We start from the raw sequence: 19,741 nt of genomic DNA, 5'->3' as shown, positions 1-19,741 counted from the left end.
AGGAAGGGATGGAACAGTAAATTCTCTAGAGTCTATCGACCTATCTAAGCATAACAAACTGAATAACATAAGCATGCAAATGAAAAAGAAACCAGCACTGCAATCAGTTATTAGACCTTGTCAAGACCCAGGATTTTGGAGTGTTAAATGCCTTGAGGGAGAGGGAAGATTTTATCTGTACCAGAAGCCTAGTTTAGATTAAAAATAAGCATAATCAACAATGCTGCTTTCCATTTCCATTCAGAAATATCTACACAGAACATTATTAAAAAGCAGTTTTCCTTTACTGCAAAGAAAATGGAATGGGCTAGCCCCTTCTTTTATTATAGCAAAGGGAAATACCAACTCCACTACCAGGAAAATCCTTCCTTATGGTGAATCCCTAACCCCTATACCCTGAATCTGTAGAAATAAACTCTAGCTTGCAATTTCCATAAATTAGTCTAAAAAGAGCATTTAAAAAATGTTAAAAGCCAACCTCAAAGTGGGGTTGCCAAGCTGCCAGAGTGGTCTGGGGTTCTCATGGAATTGCAATTGTGTTCCAGGCTACACAAATCTACTTCCCCAGAGGAATAGGTGGACTCTGGGGTATCTCATTCTTGCTCAGTTCTCTTCCCAAATGTGTCCCTCTCCAGGAATTTTCAACATCAGTGTTTGTGTGTGCATGCATTTGTGTGTGAATGAATCAGGTCAGGGAAGCCAGGGAAAGAGGTTGAATCCCCTTGCTCACTGTTGTTATTAGAATTTAAATATTCTCCTCCCCTAGTTCTTCCATGGGGCAAACCAATGGTTACCCTCTCCCAACTGGGGTCTGATCTCCAGACAACAGAGGTCAGTTCCCTAGAGCAAATGGCTGCTTTGGAGGATGGAAGGATCTACGGCACTATTCCCTGCTGAGGTTCTTCCCCTCCCCCAACCGCTCCTTCTCCAGGCTTCACCCTCCCAAAATCTCCAGGTATTTCTCAACCCAGAGCTGACAACCCTGGGCAAACCTCACAAGTTCCTGTAGATTCCCCTCCCCACCGCAGCCGAGGAGAGAGATCCTCATTGCAAAAGAATTTAGCACCTTCACTAGTTCCATTCACTTGATTCCTCTTTTCATTCCACTAAACCAGGGGTAGTCAAACTGTGGCCCTCCAGATGTCCATGGACCGCAGTTTGACTACCCCTGCACAAACGAATGAAGGAAGAGTCTAGGTGCTGAGACCAAATGCTCCCATGGTACAGTGAAATGACATTTGTGACTTCACTGCCTTGAATTGCTGTGCTAGCCATGGGCTGAGGGCTTCATTAGAGGAAAAATTCCCTGTTTTTTGTCCTCTGGGCATTTCTCTTAGCCTCTGGTCCTGCTTTCAGCCCAAGCTCTACACTCTTAGGGAAATACAGAACATAGAGTTCCCAGGGCGATCACTGAATGCTCTTGGGGCCCTAACGATTTCTTGCCTTAAGTCAGAATAAGAGGAGGTGATACATTCCCAGAGGACAATTCATGCCATTACAGTTTGCAATTCTTTAGGTAATTGGTAGAAGGGCTAAAGCATAAATCAACCAGTGTTATGGACTGATTTCCTCCCCTCACTACTGGATTGTAATGCATTTAAAGGAATTTTAATAATGTAACAGTGCAAGTTACACCTTTCTAAACCCACTTACTTGGAATAGTGTGACTTTGTGTATGATTGTACTGCAAAGCCCCTATAGCTAATTGTTTTTGTTTAGCCTAGATTACCATGAGCTAAGCGGGGTTATCCATAGATGGGAGAGCACCAAAGAAGATAAAGGTTGTTACACCGAGGAAGGCAATGGCAAGTCAACTTTTCTCCTCTCTTTCCTTAAACAGCCTATGGTTGGAAGTCCCCTTGAGCTGGTTGCAACTCAACAGAAAATTTTTCTTCTATATCTTACTGCATTAATCAAGAGTGTGTATTATGGCCAAATCAGCAGTGCTTTCAAATAATTTTATGGCACTTTTGCAGCAATGTGATGCAGCAAAACACACCTGACTTTCAGCTGTAGCCTATGCTGCTTCATTAAGCTAAATAATATAGGAACAGCCAGGCTCAAAAGCAAGCAATAATAATTTTAATCCTTGCTATTTGATTGTACCAATTTAAGTTTTGCCCTGGATCTTCCAGGTTGTCGTTGTTAGTTGCGAAGTCGTGTCCAACCCATCGTGAACACATGGACAAGGATCCTCCAGACCTTCCTGTCCTCTACCATTCCCCGGAGTCCGTTTAAGCTCACACCGACTGTTTCAGTGACTCCATCCAGCCACCTCATTCTCTGCCGTCACCTTCTTCTTTTGCCCTCAATTGCTCCCAGCATTAGGCTCTTCTCAAGGGGATTCCTTCTCATGAGGTGGCCAGGTACTCCACATAAATATATCATTCTGAGTGAACCACAGAATAAGGTGACCAGATTTTAACATTGGTAAAACGGGACACCATTGACCGGGGGTGGTGGTTCTTGATTAAAAATGTGGTCTATATGGAGCAACAACATTTTTCATAGAACGCATAGAACGCAAAAATAGTATTGTAATATATATTTTTAAATTTCAACAATTTGCCAGGTACCCCCAGATGTCCCTCCAAAAGTGGGACAATCTGGTCACCTTACCACAGAAGTATCTCACACCATAATTAGAACATTTATTTTAAGCCTTTTTCATATTAGCCTCCACATTATCTGAACAAGGGAAGCGTGGAATCTTTGCATGTGCGTACGGCTCCACTATGCACAAACTAACCCCTGGATTTTTCAGAGCTCCATGTGTTCAGAAATTGTACATGCATGGACATTACAGACGTTCTCCTGTTCAGACAAAATGGCCACCACACATATCAGGAGCCAGGACCCTGGTACGATGGATATATCTGAAAAGGGCTGTAATTCCCATTTAAAACAATTGCAATGATGGCCTTTAAAAAATATCTGCTAGTCTGTTAACTGGGGATGAAATTTATCCAGAGTTTTAAAATCAAATTAATCTGATTCTCTAACTGAGCCTTACCGTTCTAATTAGAATCTATACATCCTTGTAACGAGCTCTCATTCATATGACACAGCAGGGTTACATAAAGTGGTACAGTAAGTTTGAAAAAAAAACAAACATGTCGCCTGAGCTGTCTTGGCCAACATCATTATTATGGCATCATTGTTCTCCCAAAAGTAGAACACTGAACAGCGAGTGATTGCTTTCCCTGGGGCAGTGGCTGCTTTACTCCACTGACATTCTTAGCCGACAAAGTTAACCCATTAGCTGATTCTCTGATGCAGGTCTGCTGTTGGTGCGCGTGTTTCTGCCCGCACAAAGCCAGTCTTGCAATTAGTACAGCCTGCAAGCAAATATTTATGAGATGGGGAGTTGGGATTATTAAACTGCATTTGCTTATGTGTTATGTCAAAGAGTTTGAAGAGGAGGTTAAGTGGAGAGGAGGGAAGATCTGCAGGATTTAAGTCATGCAGGATTCTTTCTTTTTTCCTCCCAGGAGAATTGCTACAGAGATACAATAAAGAGATTTCATTTGATTTTGTCACGCTTAAGAAAAGGACCATCTGTGTTAACCTAAGCTATTGTATAAACAGATTTCCTCTCTTGTGGTTTGCTACTCTTAATTGCCACTATGATGTAGTTTCCATCTCAATTCATGTGTAAAGACAGCAGGAGGCTTAATTGGAGCACTTCGTAGCAAATGATTCCTGCTGTATCACAATACAAGGCAATAAAATTTGGCCAGAGCACTCCTCTCCTCACACATTTATTCTTGGCCAGCATTGGGGCCCTGCGGCCATACTTCCTTTCACCCCATAACATCCATCTGATAACACAAAACCTTGATTGTATTGTACTATGTGTATGGGTTTTTCTGTCCCCATTGCACAACACTGTCACTGCTGAGAACAGAAGGTCTGTCTCTTCATGATCCCTGCTATCCAATGAAATTAAACAATGCAAAACCTGTAAAGTGATGCCATTGTGTCCCCATAAGTGGCAGCCAATGAAATACAGCAGGAACACAGAAACTCAGAGTGCCTATTGTGAAGAAAAGATTATTGGCTGGGACCTTCTTTTGTCTAAGCTACTTCAGCTAAACCTGACAGTCAGAATAGCTGCCTTCACTGGGAGGCAGCTTGGTGTAATGGTTAACAGCAGTGGCCTCTAATCTGGAGAGCTGGGTTCGATTCTCCAGTCCTCCACATGTCGGATGACCTTGTGCCAGTCTCAGACCTGATAGTGCTGATCTCACAGAGCAGTTCTGTCATAGTTCTCTTAACCCCCACCTACTTCACAAGTGTATGTTGAGGGGAGAGGAAGGGAAGGCAATTATAAGCCACTTGGAGACTCCTTTGGGTAATGAAAAGCAGTGTATAAAAAAACAACTCCTATACATTTCTGTGCCAAATTCAAGTTTTTCATTATTTATCTATAAAATCCTAAGAAGGTCTTCATCTATATCATCCTTAACCCGGTTGTGCCTGTGGCCATTTTTGAAATGTTGAGAAATGCTACTAAAACAAAGGCTGTCATGGGAGGCAAAGCCAATCACAAAATGCTTACTAGAGGCAGGACAATTGCAAAGCATCGGCTCCGGCTGGCTGGTGGGACATTTCAGGACCTGGGTGGGACGAAGACCACGGAAGCGGGTGTGTCCTGGGATTTTCAGGACGGATGGGCAGCTTACTCATGCCAGACACCCTGAGGGAACTACTCTATGAGAATAGCTCTTGTAGGAGAACCAAATAATGCCCCCCAGGCCAGCAAACCAGAGGAGAACAATACCCAACAATACTCCAATACCTTGGAGAGCTCTGAAGCCTTGGAAGCGGCACCTCCTGAAGCCAAGGTGGTCCAGACCAACTGGTGAGTCCACATGCCTAGATTATGCCTCTTTTCAGGTAGGGACTATTTCTAAGCCAATGCCTGTATCATCTCTAAGGCTGCTGCTGGAATTTTCAAAGTAAATTACAAGGGTCATTTCTGCATGGAGGGGTAAAAGGCAAGTGGCCTCCTGCTTGCAAATGTGGGATGATAAACTTTGCATGGTAATGTGGGATGGTAAATGTTGCATGGTAAACTCAAAAGAGACCCCTCTCACGTTTTCTCTCTGCCCTGTCATAGCTTTTTGCCTCCTGACAAAGCTGCAGGGGAAAGCAAAACAAGCTTCTCCCTCCACTCCTTGGCTTTTCGATCACAGCAAGCCACCAATCACATCACAGTAGTTCTCTCATGGACTGAAACTTTCTCCCCCCCACAAGCCCCAATTTTTTTTTAAAAAAAGGCACTCCTGCATTGCTATCCAGGAATGCCACAACACAGATGCATTTTTAATAAAAACCAACACTGCATGTTGCTATGGAAAAATGCCCAAATGATACAGCATTTTCTCCACCCACTTTTTGGGATTTGTTTTCTTTTGGACTTTATTTATGTCTGGGTGTATTTCTGAGATGCTGAACATGGTCCCTGGAGCCCAAAAAGTCATTTTGTGTAAAAGGCTGGCTTAAAAACAAAGTGCTCAGACCCCTGTTTGATTGGGAGAAGGCTGCTTGATCACCCACCCTTTCCCAGCTCATTCTCCACTTTCAGAAAACAGAAACAGGTCTGTGTTTTGCCTGCCTGATCCCAAAAAGACTGTGGACATTTTGAAGAATATTTCATTTTACCTTTGACAATGCAGCATTGCAGTTCTGCTGCAACACAGACCACACCATTTTTTTTTTAATTACTCGGAGCAGGAAATGGAGAGGGGAGGAAGGGTGTGAGGGCAGGACAATGCTGCAGAGACTATCACGATCACGGTGCGGTGCTTAAAAAGCAAAAAGGCCGGCTAACTTTTTCAGCACACCAATTGAATCTTCATGATCATGAGGTCACCACTCTTCTCCCCTACCCCCTCAATACATCTCCAATGCATGCAGATTGCCTGGGAAATGTCTAGGAATGTTGCTAAACGACCTACCTTGCAAACTCCTGTGGAGAAATGTGTGTATGTGTATACATGCATGCATGCAGAATCAAGACCCTCTTTATGGGCTAGTTTATCGGGGGGGGGGGGAGGAGGGGAGAGCAGAAGCCAGAACACTCACTCTAAAAAATTCTTTGGTTGAGCCTGAATCCAAAGTCCCATAGGCTATTTCCGTCTGCTTAGCCAGATCTTCAGCACTTTCGATAGGAGACACCATCCGTTCCACAGTGAGGAAGGCAGCGAGGTTGGCAGTGTAGGAAGAGATAATGATGAGTGTGAAGAACCACCAGACACCACCGACGATTCGCCCTGAGAGAGATCTAAGGCAGAGGAAAGGCAGTTCTATCATTTAAGAGTTGGGGGGGGGGGGGATGACACAAAGCTTGATTCAAGTTTGAGTGAATTTTGAACACAAAAATCGCAAAGTGATATAATACAACAACAAGGATAAAGGACAGCTAGCAACACCCCCCCCCAAAAAAAACCCCCAACCATTAAAATGTTTTACAATACTGTTTGTTTGAATAAATGTATTAAATCCATTCTATACCTATATCCTACAATGAGATCATTCCATAGATTTTGAGCTCCTTGGTAGGTAATGAGCTGCAGTTGATTGTTAACTCAGTCAGTAGGTTCCAGATTTCATAAACGTCTGTCATAATTAAATCAGTCTTCCTTTTCTCCTTCCAGATAACAAGGAAGACTTCCCCCCCCCCTACTGTTTCTAGCCATTGTGCCTATAGAACTGCATAAGGTATGTTTGGAGAGAATTTACCCTCCCTTTCTGCAAAATATTATATTCAAAGTGGCTTAGAAAAGGAATGTACAGAAAATTCATAGAGTTGGCTGGAGTCTTAAAAGTCATCTGGTCTATTTCCCTGCCCTGTGCAGAAAATCCAGATCTAGAGCATTCCTGAAAGATGACTGTTCTGCCTCTGTTTGAAACCCTTCAGTAACAGAAACTGTTTCTACACAGGAGGTTTTATGCCAGGCTGCAGGCTGGAGTTTGAGTTAGGACAGGTTACCCTGCCTCTTCCTACTCCTGCACAGGGGAGGACTTGGCCCAGTGCACCTTGTCCACCCTGGATTTGTGCTCTCGCATGGGCACTAGGGCAACAAAGTTCCCAGTATGGAAATGGTTGCCCTGCCAGGTAATTGCGGGACTGCTCTTATATTAGGAAGGTTTTTCCTACTGTTCTAGGCCTGTCATCTGAAGCAGCAGAAAACAAGTCTTTGACTGCTTCTTTATTTGAGTACTTGAAGGATGATCAAGAACTTGTTACTGGAGACTCTAAGCCCTAAGATCAAGTAAATTTATGCCATAGTATTCTTGTGTATGGGTGTGAAAGGTGGGCAAAGAAGGGAGCTGGCAGGAAGGAAGTTGATTTGAAATCTGGTGTTGGAGTAAAGTGACCAGATTTTAAGATGGATAAAGAGGGACACCATTGACAGGTGGTTGCCAACATCCAGGTTAGGCCAGGAGTTCTGGAATCACCACTCAAGCCTGCACAGCTTGGAGACACCAGACCTCACTTAGCTTCTGAGAACTGAAGCATTATGTTTGCCTGGGCTGTCCAGATTGGGTGCTGCCACAAACAAAGACAGACTATTGGTCTACCAACCGGAGTATCATTTATTCTGACTGACAGAGGCTCTCTGGGGTACTACCTGACCACTTCTACACAGCAGATGGTAGGGATTGAAACTTCTGCTCTACCACTTAGTTAAGGCTCCTCCCTGATGCACTACAATGAACCCGGATCTGTGTTTCACTAAGTCAGACCACTGGTTTATGAAGTTCAACAGTTCTTCAGAATCTAGCATCTGTTTCAAACTGGAAATGCTGGCAGATGAACCTGGGACTTTCTACTTGCAGAATGACGATCAGTGTCAAGGCCGTGCACAAAGGGGGAGGCATTATTTGAGTATAACCCCCCAAAAGATTAAAAAGAATGTTCTGGAATATATTGTAAACCCCACTCCCCCCCCTTTAAAAATCCTGCGCACAGGCCTGCTAAGTGCTGTTAAAACAAGTGATTCATGAAAACAAATGAATTATAGTTCACACAGTTAATGAAAATAAATGAACCATAATTTACGAAAACTTATGATATAATAAAATAATATATTATAATAATTCTATTTTTATAGCCTGCCCTTCCCAGTTGGCTCAGGAATATGGAATAATATGGAATAATAATAACTGTACATTTCAACACAACTCCAGTTTATTTACTTCTTAATAATTATGTGTCCATTAATAATTATGAGAGGATTGCCAGCTGCCTACTATCCACCAGCAGGGGATGGGGATGGGTGGGAGGGCATAATAAAACAATTTATAAAACATTTAAAACATCATAAAAAAACTAAAACAAAAGAACTGGAGATTTAAAAGAGAGGCAAGGCAGCATTATTTCATTTTCAGATCAGCCCAGAGTTTTGGCAGAAAAGGCAGTCTATAAACAAATAAATAGGACATGAAAATTCCAGGAGTAAAACCTGGGGATTATGTTTCCCTGCCTCCCACAAGCACGGACGTCACAGGGAGCGTGTCTGAATGGACGCGGAAGCAGCCGCGCGCCTACCCTGATAACATCAGCCCCACGCTATTCCCAGGAAGCTGGCAAGGAGGGGAGGTGGGCCCAAGGGAAGACTGTGGCTTTCCATGTTAACAATTCCTTTTTACAGTACATACAAAATCCAAGAGGCAGGGGATGGCCTCACACACTGCACAGAGACAGGACTGAGCCTTGCAGCTTGTACTGTTGGGACAGGCAGAAACTGGCTCTTCCGAGGCCCTCGTGGCTAATTCACGCTGACCACTCTGCCCCGGGGAAGGAGAGCAAAGGGGGCAGGAAATCATTTCCCAAAACCACGGGCAGAGCACCAGCCAGAGGTTTCCGTGAGGGAGGGGGCACTTAGCAAGAGCAGGCTCATCCTTGACTGTCTGGAGGGAGCTCCAGGGATGCCCTCAGCCAAGAGAGCCTGCAAGCATGGTGGGGGTAGCTGACCGTCAGCGGCCAGTTCTTGCTTCTCCTTCTACCCTACCTTGGCAAAGCTGAGAGCTCCTGCGTTCCAATCTCACCCACCCTTGCCTCCATGTCCTTTGCTCCCTTGGTGGGGGACAGACAGACAAGGCAGGGCGAGCGAGCTGCGGGAACAGGGCCAGCCAGACAGCCTGCCAGGCAGCCCTCGCTTGGGCTAAAGGATGCGGGGGGGGGTGAACGAACAGCAAGAACAGGGCCGGCCAGCCAGCCTGACAGGTGGTCCTCACTTGGGCAGAAGGATTGGAAGGGCGGGGGGTGGGGAGAGCGAGTGGCACTGGGCGAGGAGGAGGAGGATGCCACCGGGGGCGGGGTCAGCTCCACTTGCCGTCTCCGAGCAGCATTGCGGGGTCAGGTGGGGTGGCAATGGCGCAGGGGCCTCGGTTGGACCCAGTCAGTGGCTAAAAGTCGGGTATTTTTATAAGAGCCGCAGGACACGGGGCAGATTCTTTAAAAACGGGCCTGTCCTGCCAAACCTGGGACATCTGGGCACCTTATGTTGGAGGTTTTACAGATATGGTGGATTGCCCCCCAAAAAAACCCCACAAATACTGTAAGTGGGTTTTAGACAAACTCTAATCTAAACCTGAAATGACTAAACTGAGGCTATCATACCGTGGTCGCATCATGAGAAGATGATTAATTGGAAACACAATAATACTAGATAAAACTGAAGGTCTGAAACAGAATGTCATTATTTGCCCTTGTGGCTAAGAAAATAACTGCTAAAGTGGTCCTACAGAGAGCCAATACCTGGAAAAACTATAGGTCAGGTCGAGATACGTAATCTAGAAATGTTTTTATGGTTCTTATGGTGATTAGCAATTGTAATTTGTGTTGCTCATTCTTTTATTTTGCTACTTTATTACTCATGTGATGTGATATGTTTTTAATTAATTTTTAAATATTTAATGGCCTATGGCTACATGCAATAAAATCTGTCTTGACTTGAGATAAAATTGAGGGAGGCAGGAAAAGAGGAAGAGCCAGGAAACCATGGCCCTCAGTTTGCAAGACCTGAGCAAGGCTGTTTAATGGTAGGATGTTTTGGAGAATGTTAATTCATAGAGTTGCCATGAGCCATGACTTGACAGCATTACACAGACACACAAACAAACACACTCTTGGCATCTGCTGAACAGTGTTTACCTATGGCACCAGCCTAGCTGCTTGTGAGATTCAGGAAAAAAAATTAAGATTTATTTTTGCATGCTCAAGCAAGCAAAAATGTACAAATATTCATGGCCATGGAATTATGCATGTAAAAAGCAAACAAAATATCAACATGCTTTCCTGATCTGGCCCCCAAGGGAATTTGGGAGTCTAACTCCGATGTGCAATGACAGGAAGAGCCATTCTGGTGTGTTTTGTATTAATTAGAGTATGCATGTCTAAAACCCACTGTTCCAAAGCATGCATATTTTATTTCACAATCTAGGTTTGATGATATTTCCATTTAAGCTAGTGCCATTCACAGAGAACTACAAATATTGAGTCACTTCTGGTTTCCAGTTGGTTTATAAAAACACAAATTGTCCTCCTATAAGGATGTTTGCATCAGCCCAAAATCGGCAGAGAGTATAAGTTTTGTGATGGCAGAGAAGCAGACTCTTCCCCCTCTACTACCACTACCCAAACATTCGTCTCCAGGGTGGCTTCCTTGTATTTGGCAGGATTCAGCCTGAATTTTCCACCTTGGATTTCTGCTGCTTCCTTCCCCAGCAGCAAGAGATGCTTTTTGTCAGTTTCCTATAATACTAACCCTCTGGCTAATGCAATGGAATTTATCATTAGTAGGTTCAGACCAACAAAAGGAAACATGCCTTCCCATAATGCATCATTTACTCATGGAATGAACTGCCTGGTAGAGTTTCTCTTTAAAACATTTTTATGCTGCTTTTCCACCCAGCTCATGGCAGCAAGCAAAATCAGCTTTCAAACAACACACACACACACACACACACATTCAAAATGACAATTACACTATGGCATTCAATTTTATGATGATGATCAATTACCAAGATATCTTGAAAAGGCCAATTTATGGTGGGTCTATCAGGCATGGTGGCTCAATAAAACTTGCATATTCAGTGGCAGTGGCCAAAATTGTTTCTGAAAAACTAACCGCATGGTAAAGTATTGCCACCATATTTTGCTTGCGAACTTCCCTAAGTTAATTTGCTTGGCCTCTATTGAAAAGAGGAAGCTGGACTAGATAGACCTTTGTTCTGATCTATCAGGGCTTTTAAGCTACCAGAGAGAGTGCCCAGGATAGTTTAAGAGTTATTAGGGCTGACACAATGTTCTGTTCCAATTCAGACCACCTACCAAAGATATAACAACAACAGCAGGGCATTCTGAAACCTAGGTGGGTTCAGTGGGAGATCATCTTAAAAGGCCCTTCTACTGACAGAGGGATTGTTTACATTATTTATGTATTAGTATCAAAGGGGCAGCAGGCAGGAGGGCGTGAGAGGGTGGCCACGGCTCCCTTTGGCCCGCAAAGTGGGCTAAAGGGAGTGGGAAGCTTCCCCCCTCCCGGTGGTGGCGACAGGGCTTTGCGGCCCACAGGGAGGCTGCAAACTCCCCCCCGGCTCCCTCCCAGCAAGAGCCTACCTGCGAGCCGCACAAAGCCCTGTTGTTGTCTCTCTCCTTGTGGGTGACAATGAAGGCCACAGCCACAAGGCTTCTAGCAGGCAAGGAGGGAGGGCGGGAGTTGGAGGGGGGAGGGCCAATCAGGGTGAACCTGGATGGACCGGGCCCCGGACAGTCTCCTCCCAGGAGGCTGTTTCCCAAATATATAAGGGAGTGAAATAGTGTTAAGGATATTGCAGTTTGTATTTGTCTAAATGACTGTTAATAATAAAGATTTGATTTTGATTTGACAGAGAGATTGGAATGCAGAAATTCACTCTTTTAATAAGTAATGATTTGATCCTGACAGCTTTTCACCTACTTCCTTCTGAACACCTTGTTGGAATATGCAAGATTTGCAGCATGCCTTATAGAACGGAATAATATTAGTATTATAGGAAACTGATAGAAAGCATCTCTTGATCCTGGGGGTGAGTTGACGCAGTGCAGTGAGGGAAGCAGCAGGGATGACACCCAGAAGTGTCCTGCAGGGAGTGTTGGGGATGTGTATTTAGCATAGTTAGATCAGGAACTTCTTGATATTTTTCAAATTATCTCTTCCAGTGTCCTAATTGGCTCAGTCGACGATGTTCTGATCCTTTTACTTTCTCTCCCATGCTTGCCTCCACAATAGACAGAACGACTACAGAAAGCAGTTGGTCAGATTGTAGGACTCTCTCTCACTTTAGCTTCCCTCACGATAAAACTATTTCATTCTTTTAAGTGCCCTGGTATTTTACACTCGTTGTGTATTTAACTCTGCCAACACACCTGGCCATTTCCACACATCAGAAAAAATAGCATTATGCCAGCCGAATGACATAGCACTAAATAATATCGTGCCTCCAAGCCCTTCCTCACTTTCTTGCTGTCTCGCTGCAGTCTGCCACCTTTTCACGCTTCTCACTCTCCTTAAGTGCTGCTGGAAATAGCGGAAGAGAGCAACACACTTTACACGTAGCTCTCTTCTGACTGTCAATCAATCCAGGCAGCCAATCCCCTTTATCCATGTTTAAAGGTCCTGCAATGCCCACTATTTCTTTTTAATTCATAGTTCTCCGTTTAAACAAATATGCATATAACTTAAAAATTAATCTCATTCCTGATTTGGGAGGGGAGAAACTTTAAAGAGGTATGCTTTGTGTTATAACTTTGTGGGAAAATTATTTCTGGCATTCCCTGCATGCTTGTCCGCCTATTCATTGCTCCAGGATGTTAGACCTTTTAAAAAAGAAATTCCCATCCCCGGGAACAAGGGAGAGGGAGGCAGAAGCGAAGGCAGGACAAGGCCTTTAGCTCATTTTAGGCTCCATACCTTCCTGTAGCCTGCGCTAAATAGGTTGGGGAATCCACTTTATGTGACTCCCCAACTAGCGCTTTAAAATGGAGGATGTTGCCAACCAGTTACTGCCTAGACGCTGGATGTTAGTGACGTCCTTTGGAGGGGCTGGAATACAACAACTACATTTCACTACATTCAAAGGGTGCAGAAATGCCCACCTAACTCCAGGGTAGAGCAGAACACCAAGTTCAGTGTACAAGCTGAAATCATGACCTGACAAAAATGCATGAGAACATCAAACTATCAGTAGAATCCCTGCTGAAGCAGACCAGTGGTTCATCTAGTTCAGCATCCTGCTTCACACACTGACCAACCACTTGGCCTGGAGGGTCAATGCTATGCAGTCTGAGACCCTCCCTGACAATCTGAGCCAAAAGTTGTTCCTAAAAGCAGCATTAGCAACAGAAAAATCTATACCTCCCCTGAGCAAAATTGCATACATCCACCATAAAGAATCAACATATATTGGGAAGGCTTAGCTATATATGTTCAACAGATTTAGAGTCCAGTGTCACCTTTAAGAGCAACAAAGTTTTATTCAAGGTATGAGCTTTCATGTGCATGCACACTTCCTCAGGTATATGATATTGTGTCTGAGGAAGTGTGTGTGCACACGAAAGCTCGTATCTTGAACAAAACTCTTTTGCTCTTCAAGGTGACACTGGACTCTAAATTTGTTCTGCTGCTTCAGACCAAGAACTACCCACTTGTTCTACTCACAAATGAAATCAGTGGCAATTAAGAGCAGGCTTGCTGATTAAGCCGTTACAAAATCAATGTAAAGAGGGTGCATTCATTTACCTTGAGAGGAAAATTTCGGCAGAAGCATGGGGTTAAAGCAAGAGCAAGTTAGCAATAAGGACAGAAAAAGGGAAACATTATTATGCAAACACTACCTTCTTTTTACAGAACGGCAAATATAGAGGCATGCTTAATATTTTCTAATTCTATTCTCAGCAACAATTTATGCTTCTCTCTTTAGATGTATTGGCCTTGGGCTCTTGCAGTCTGTCCTGTAATTAATCTGGAGCATTTCAAGCTTAATCCCATTTACACTAATGGAAATAAAACGCTGGAGTTAAAAACCACAAGCGTAGTGCAGTCCTGTGACTTACAGCAGGAAGGCCAAGATCTTTATATACTGGCCAAAAGCCTAAAAGCCATTTGTGTGAGCTTCACCCTCCATCCTCTTTCCTAAAGCTGGAACCATCTGCTTGATAGAGTTTTGCCTTGTCTTTCTCCAGCTGTAGCATCCTGCTTTTCAGAACATGGAGCCGAACAGAAATAAGAGAAGTCTATTTTTACTTTAAAGCATAGATATTCCAGGAGGTGAGACCAAAACCTTTAGTGCAGGGGTAGTCAACCTGTGTTTGCTGGCAGGGGCTCCTGGGAATTGTAGTCCATGAACATCTGGAGGACCAAAGGTTGACTACCCCTGCTTTAGTGTACCTAAAGTAGGACCCCAGATGCCCAGCACAAGAATGCTTCTAATGGCACCTTTACTCTGATCATTTAAATAGAGTTGCAAACTCTTTTGTTTCTAACCCTTTGACTAGCCATAAACAATGTATTTAATGCCATAAATTCCACCTTCAAAGATGCCATTATCTATTGTGTGCAGAATAGGCCTAGATGTACTAATCCTTATGGCCCGGAGATAATAGAATCATAGAACTGGAATGGGCCTCCAGGGCCATCAAGTTCAACCCCCTGAAGAATGGAGGAAATGGCCACAAGGGCCAAGCACATACACAATCCCTTCTGTCCACCCACTTACAATCTCCCCAAGTTCACAGAATCAGCCTCTCCGTCAGACGACTATCCAGCCTCTGCTTAAAAACTTCCAAAGTAGGAGAACCCACCACCTCCCAAGGAAGCCTGTTCCACTGAGGAACTGCTCTAACTGTCAGGAACATCTGTTTAGCTGAAAATTCATTTAAATTGCCCCTCTGGGGCAACAGAAATTTTTTTTGCTCCATCCTTTATGTGGCAGCCCTTCAAGTACTTGAAGATGGCTATCATATCACCTCTTAGTCGTCTTCTCTCCAGTCTAAACAGACCAAGCTCCCTCAGCCTTTCCTCATATATCTTGGCCCCCAAACCCCTCACCCTTTTCGTTGCCCTCCTCTGGATACATTCCATTTCTTCAGTTGTGGGGTTCAAAACTGAATACAGTACACTATGTGAAGTCTAACCAGAGCAGAGAAAAGTGGTACCATCACCTTGTGTGATCTCAGCACTGTATTTTTTTTACTACAGCCCCCAATCCCATTTGCCTTTTTAGCCATTGAGGCACACTGCTGACTTATGTTCAGTGTATGATCTACTAAGTACTATAGAACCTTTTCCCACATACCACTGCCAAGACAGGTCTCCCCATCCTATGATGATGCATCTGATTCTTCCTACCTAAATGCAGAATTTTACATTTATCACAATTGAAATTCATTTTATTAACTTTAGCCCAGTTTTCTGGCCTGTCAGGATCATCCAGTATCCTGATTCTGTCTTGTGCTGTGTTTGCTACCCCTCCAAGTTTAGATCTTTAGCCACTACCTGGAAGTTATACAAGCAAAGATGTAGATCCAAGTAGGTATAAACCCCAGTCTCCATGCCATGGAGGTCTTCTATATGGGGGAAGGAGTTGGCTGCTGTTTACTAATTTTTAAAAATACTCAGGAGACAAATTTACAGACTTTCCCATGTCTTGTCTGGGTAGTCTCAAACTCATGAAGACGAAAAATAGCGGGAAATCTTCAAACAGCCAAAGCAGTTCCTGATAGCCATGCACCTAAGGTCACATTCTGGAGAGGAATGGAGATGGATGGGGGAAGGTAAGAAAGCAAAGGAAACAACTAGGGAAGTGAAACATGGGCAGAGGCTCCTACATCTACATTTCTAACAGCTGCTGAATTTATGGCAGAAGCAGGGCACTTCTGACAACCTGCCTCTTGACCAGGCTGCTGGTAATAGATATAGCTGAGCCAGCATAAAGCAGCATCTCAGAAAATGGTCGGCTAAGTCTGTAAAACAATAAAGAACCATTGTAATCAAAACAATTATTTTCAAGTATATTGTTCAATAAATGTAACAAAAAATGCGTGGGATTAAAGGCTTCTTTGGATGAAAGTGGCAAACTGATTATTTCTACTTACCATAAGCCCACTGACCGCAACAAGTTACTGTTATAATGAACAATTCCCATCCCAAGAACTTAAAACTGAATCTCCCTGAAGGTCCTTTTCTCAGACACTAGCATAATAACATAGGAACAGGTGACTTTAACATTGCAAGTGACCATTTGACAACATCATTAATTAAAAGGGATTATTCTATACAGACAATTACAGAAGCAAGGGCTAAAGCCTTTTAAGATGTAGTGACAGATCGCCACTTGATAGGGTTCTTTGTTCTTTTAAATATTCTACTTATGATTGTAGGGAGAGTGTTAGAAAAGCTAAAGTACAATATGAGCTTAGGCTAGCAAGATGTGCTAAACATAGCAAAAAAAGGGCTTCTTTAGTTATATTTCAAGCAAGAATAGGACTCTGTAGGACCATTGCGAGGAAAAGGAAGTGAAATTATAGCAGATGATGAAGAGAGGGCTGAACTGCTTAACTCCTATTTCTCCTCAGTCTTCTCTTGTGAGGGAAATAGTGCTCAATGTGGCAAAGCACAACAAGGGGGAACGGAATGGTGGCCTAGGATCACTGTTGGAGCAGTCCACAGACACCTAGTTTCTTTAAATGAAACAAAGTCTTCTGGGCCAGATGGATTGCATCCAAGGGTACTAAAACTAAAAGAACTTGCAGATGTAATCTCTGAACCTCTGTCCATTCTTTTTCACACATCTTGGAGAATAGGTAAGGTGCCAGATGATTGGAGCTGGGAAAATGTTGTCCCCATCTTCAAGAAAGGGAAAAAAGAGGATCCGGGTAACTATCGACCTGTGAGCTTGACATCTGTCGCTGGTAAAATTTTGGAACAAATCAAACAGTCGGTCCCTGAACAAATGGAAAAGAGAGCTGTGCTTTCTAAGACTCAGCACCAATTTTGCAAGAACAAATCATGTCAAACCAACTTTATCTCTTTTTTCAATAAAGTGACTACCTTGCTGGACCAGGAGAATGCTGTGGACATAGTTTATCTGGATTTCAGTAAAGCTTTTGATAAGGTTCCGCATGATATTCTTGTTGACAAGATGGTAAAATGTGGAATGGATCCGAATTCATTCAGGTGGATTGATAACTGGTTTATAGAATCAGAATGCAGGATGATCTTGATAAGCTTGGGAAGTGGACTAAACTGAATAAAATTAAATTCAATAGGACTAATGTAAAGTTCTGCATTTATGTAGGAAAAACCATATGCATCAATATAAGATGGGGGAGACTTGTCTTGGCAATAGTATGTTTGAAAAGGATCTTGGAGTCTTAGTAGACCATACATTGAACATGAGTCAGCAGGATGACTCAGTGGCTAAAAAGGCAAATGAGATTTTGGGCTGTATCAAACGGAGTATGATGTCCAAATCATGGGAGGTGATGGTATGCTTTACTCTGCTCTGGTTCGGCCTCACTTGGACTACTGTGTTCACCATCTTTGGAAATTTTTTAAACAGAGGCTGGATAGACATCTGATGGAGAGGTTGATTCTGTGAAGTTTCAAGAGGGTGGCAGGTTATAATGGATGTGTGATAGGGTTGGGAGCATAGACTCAGCTATGAGCATTTGGGGACCATTTTTGTGAACTGGTATTACATGGGATCCTCCTTTGGTCAATTGATATTATAAGGTACTTATTGGAACTATTGATTCTATTCATTATGATATTTTTTGACTTTTATAAAAAAATATTACATACATTTTTTATTTTACAAATTGTTGAACAATATTAACACTGTGAAATTTACAAGAAAATTATGTACTTGAGGTATGTGTATGGTTGGATTCTTTGTAAAAGTAAAGGTAAAGGTATCCCCTGTGCAAGCACCGAGTCATGTCTGACCCTTGGGGTGACGCCCTCTAGCGTTTTCATGGCAAACTCAATACGGGGGGGTTTGCCAGTGCCTTCCCCAGTCATTACCGTTTACCCCCCAGCAAGCTGGGTACTCATTTTACCGACCTCGGAAGGATGGAATGAGTCAACCTTGAGCCGGCTGCTGGGATTGGGCAAAGCTTTCAGACGGCTGCCTTACCACTCTGCGCCACAAGAGGCTCTTGGGATTCTTTGTACTGAGTTTGAAATTTGACTTTATTAAATGAGAGGATAGTATTATATCGTTGTTTTAGTGTATTTATTTAGGGCCAAGCTACTGATGAAATGTATATGTATTGAAAACGGGAGATAAATCTGGACCCTGTTTTGGTTTGACCCTTTGAGACACCATACAAATGATTTGGCATTTATGTCGGTCCTTTCGTTTTGTTCTCTGCCTACCAGGAAGTGGAATGCAAAGAAAATGGTGCTTGATATTGCAAAATGTGTGGGAAATTTCACAGGCAGTCCTTAATGCCTCTGCACTTGTGGTAGCAATGACAAGGAACTGGGAACTCCTCACCACATGGATACGAGTGAATTTGGGCTAGGTAATGCTTTATAAATGCAATTTATTTACTGAAATGGCCACACTAAATACTTACCTGTTATAGATCTAACTAACTAGGTCGCATGACTTTTCTGCACAAATGAATCTGAAAGCCTATAAGGATGAAACTGAAAAATGAGGTCCCCCTCTGCCAAATGTCTGTGAACATCTAACAAACGATATACCAATTAAACAACAATAAAGGTCTAGAATTGCTTATAACAGCCATGTACAGATTTTGTTATAAACCAGAAAATCATAAAGTGGATGCACTATAGAAGGATCTTCTGAACAAACGGCATCTTACCCTCATTCATAGAAACCATAGAATCATGAAATCATAGTGTTGGAAGGGACCTCCAGGGTCAACTAATCCAACCCCCTGTAGAGTGCAGGAAATGACCACAAGAGCCAAGCATCTACGCAATCCATTCTGTCCACCCACTTACAATCTGCCTAAGCTCACAAATATGCAAAGGCAGAAGAATATAGCACAAATGGCATTTTGTTGGCTTTTTCTCGCCATCATTCTCATTGCTGAAGAAACAAGTTGTCATGACACTTTAAAAATGGCGTATCTCTTCAATGGATTTGATTAATAATTTTCTGGAATAATAAATGTCAAGACAACCTGTAGCCCTGTATTATTTTCACCTCTGCAAATTTCAGTTGTGTTATTGTACTCTATTGTGTTATTGTACTCTGGGGGGGGGGAGGCCTGTCACTTTGGCTGTGAGAATTCCTATGAGGAACTTTTTCTCTATTTTTATAGCCCTGACATTAAGGATGGCTTGGATGAACAAGTCAGAAAGCAAGGGGAGGGGGGAGGACATGTTTACAGTGAATAAGGATACCCTTTTTCATTGCAATTGCTAGGTATGCCTTTGAGGTGAGAGACCTTATGAGTACATACAACTGATATTTCTACGTCTATTTCCACCCCTAACTTACATGCTATCCACTTTCATTTTTTGCCACCGTCTGCAATCTTGTTTGAAAGCTTGAGGAAACTCAATCCTGAGTGACATGTGTTTAATTTGTGCTGAATGTTCATCAGTACTATTATTCACCTTCATGATTTAGAGACAACCCAGGAAAGACATGGTGAGGTCTGTAAATGGGCCTCCTGAGCCCTTTTAAAAATCAGTAAACAGCAGCC

The 19,741-nt window shown here is 43.0% G+C and overlaps 1 protein-coding gene across 10 annotated transcripts in view; it reads right to left on the bottom strand.

Annotated features, from left to right (window-relative positions):
• Nucleotides 1–19,741, bottom strand: part of GRIA3 (glutamate ionotropic receptor AMPA type subunit 3) — a 224,019-nt gene that overhangs the window by 34,792 nt on the left and 169,486 nt on the right. For all 10 annotated transcript variants that reach the window (XR_013226333.1, XR_013226334.1, XM_077308701.1 and 7 more), the window contains one exon: nucleotides 6,091–6,289. Coding sequence is in view for 8 of the 10 variants with exons in the window: in XM_077308701.1 (XP_077164816.1) it covers nucleotides 6,091–6,289 (199 nt within the window). In the remaining 2 variants the exon portion in view is untranslated. The remainder of the gene's footprint in view (nucleotides 1–6,090; nucleotides 6,290–19,741) is intronic.

The sequence above is a fragment of the Paroedura picta genome, chromosome 13 (genome assembly GCF_049243985.1).
Source record: "Paroedura picta isolate Pp20150507F chromosome 13, Ppicta_v3.0, whole genome shotgun sequence".
NCBI lineage: Eukaryota > Metazoa > Chordata > Lepidosauria > Squamata > Gekkonidae > Paroedura > Paroedura picta.
This window is presented reverse-complemented; position numbering and strand designations above follow the sequence as displayed.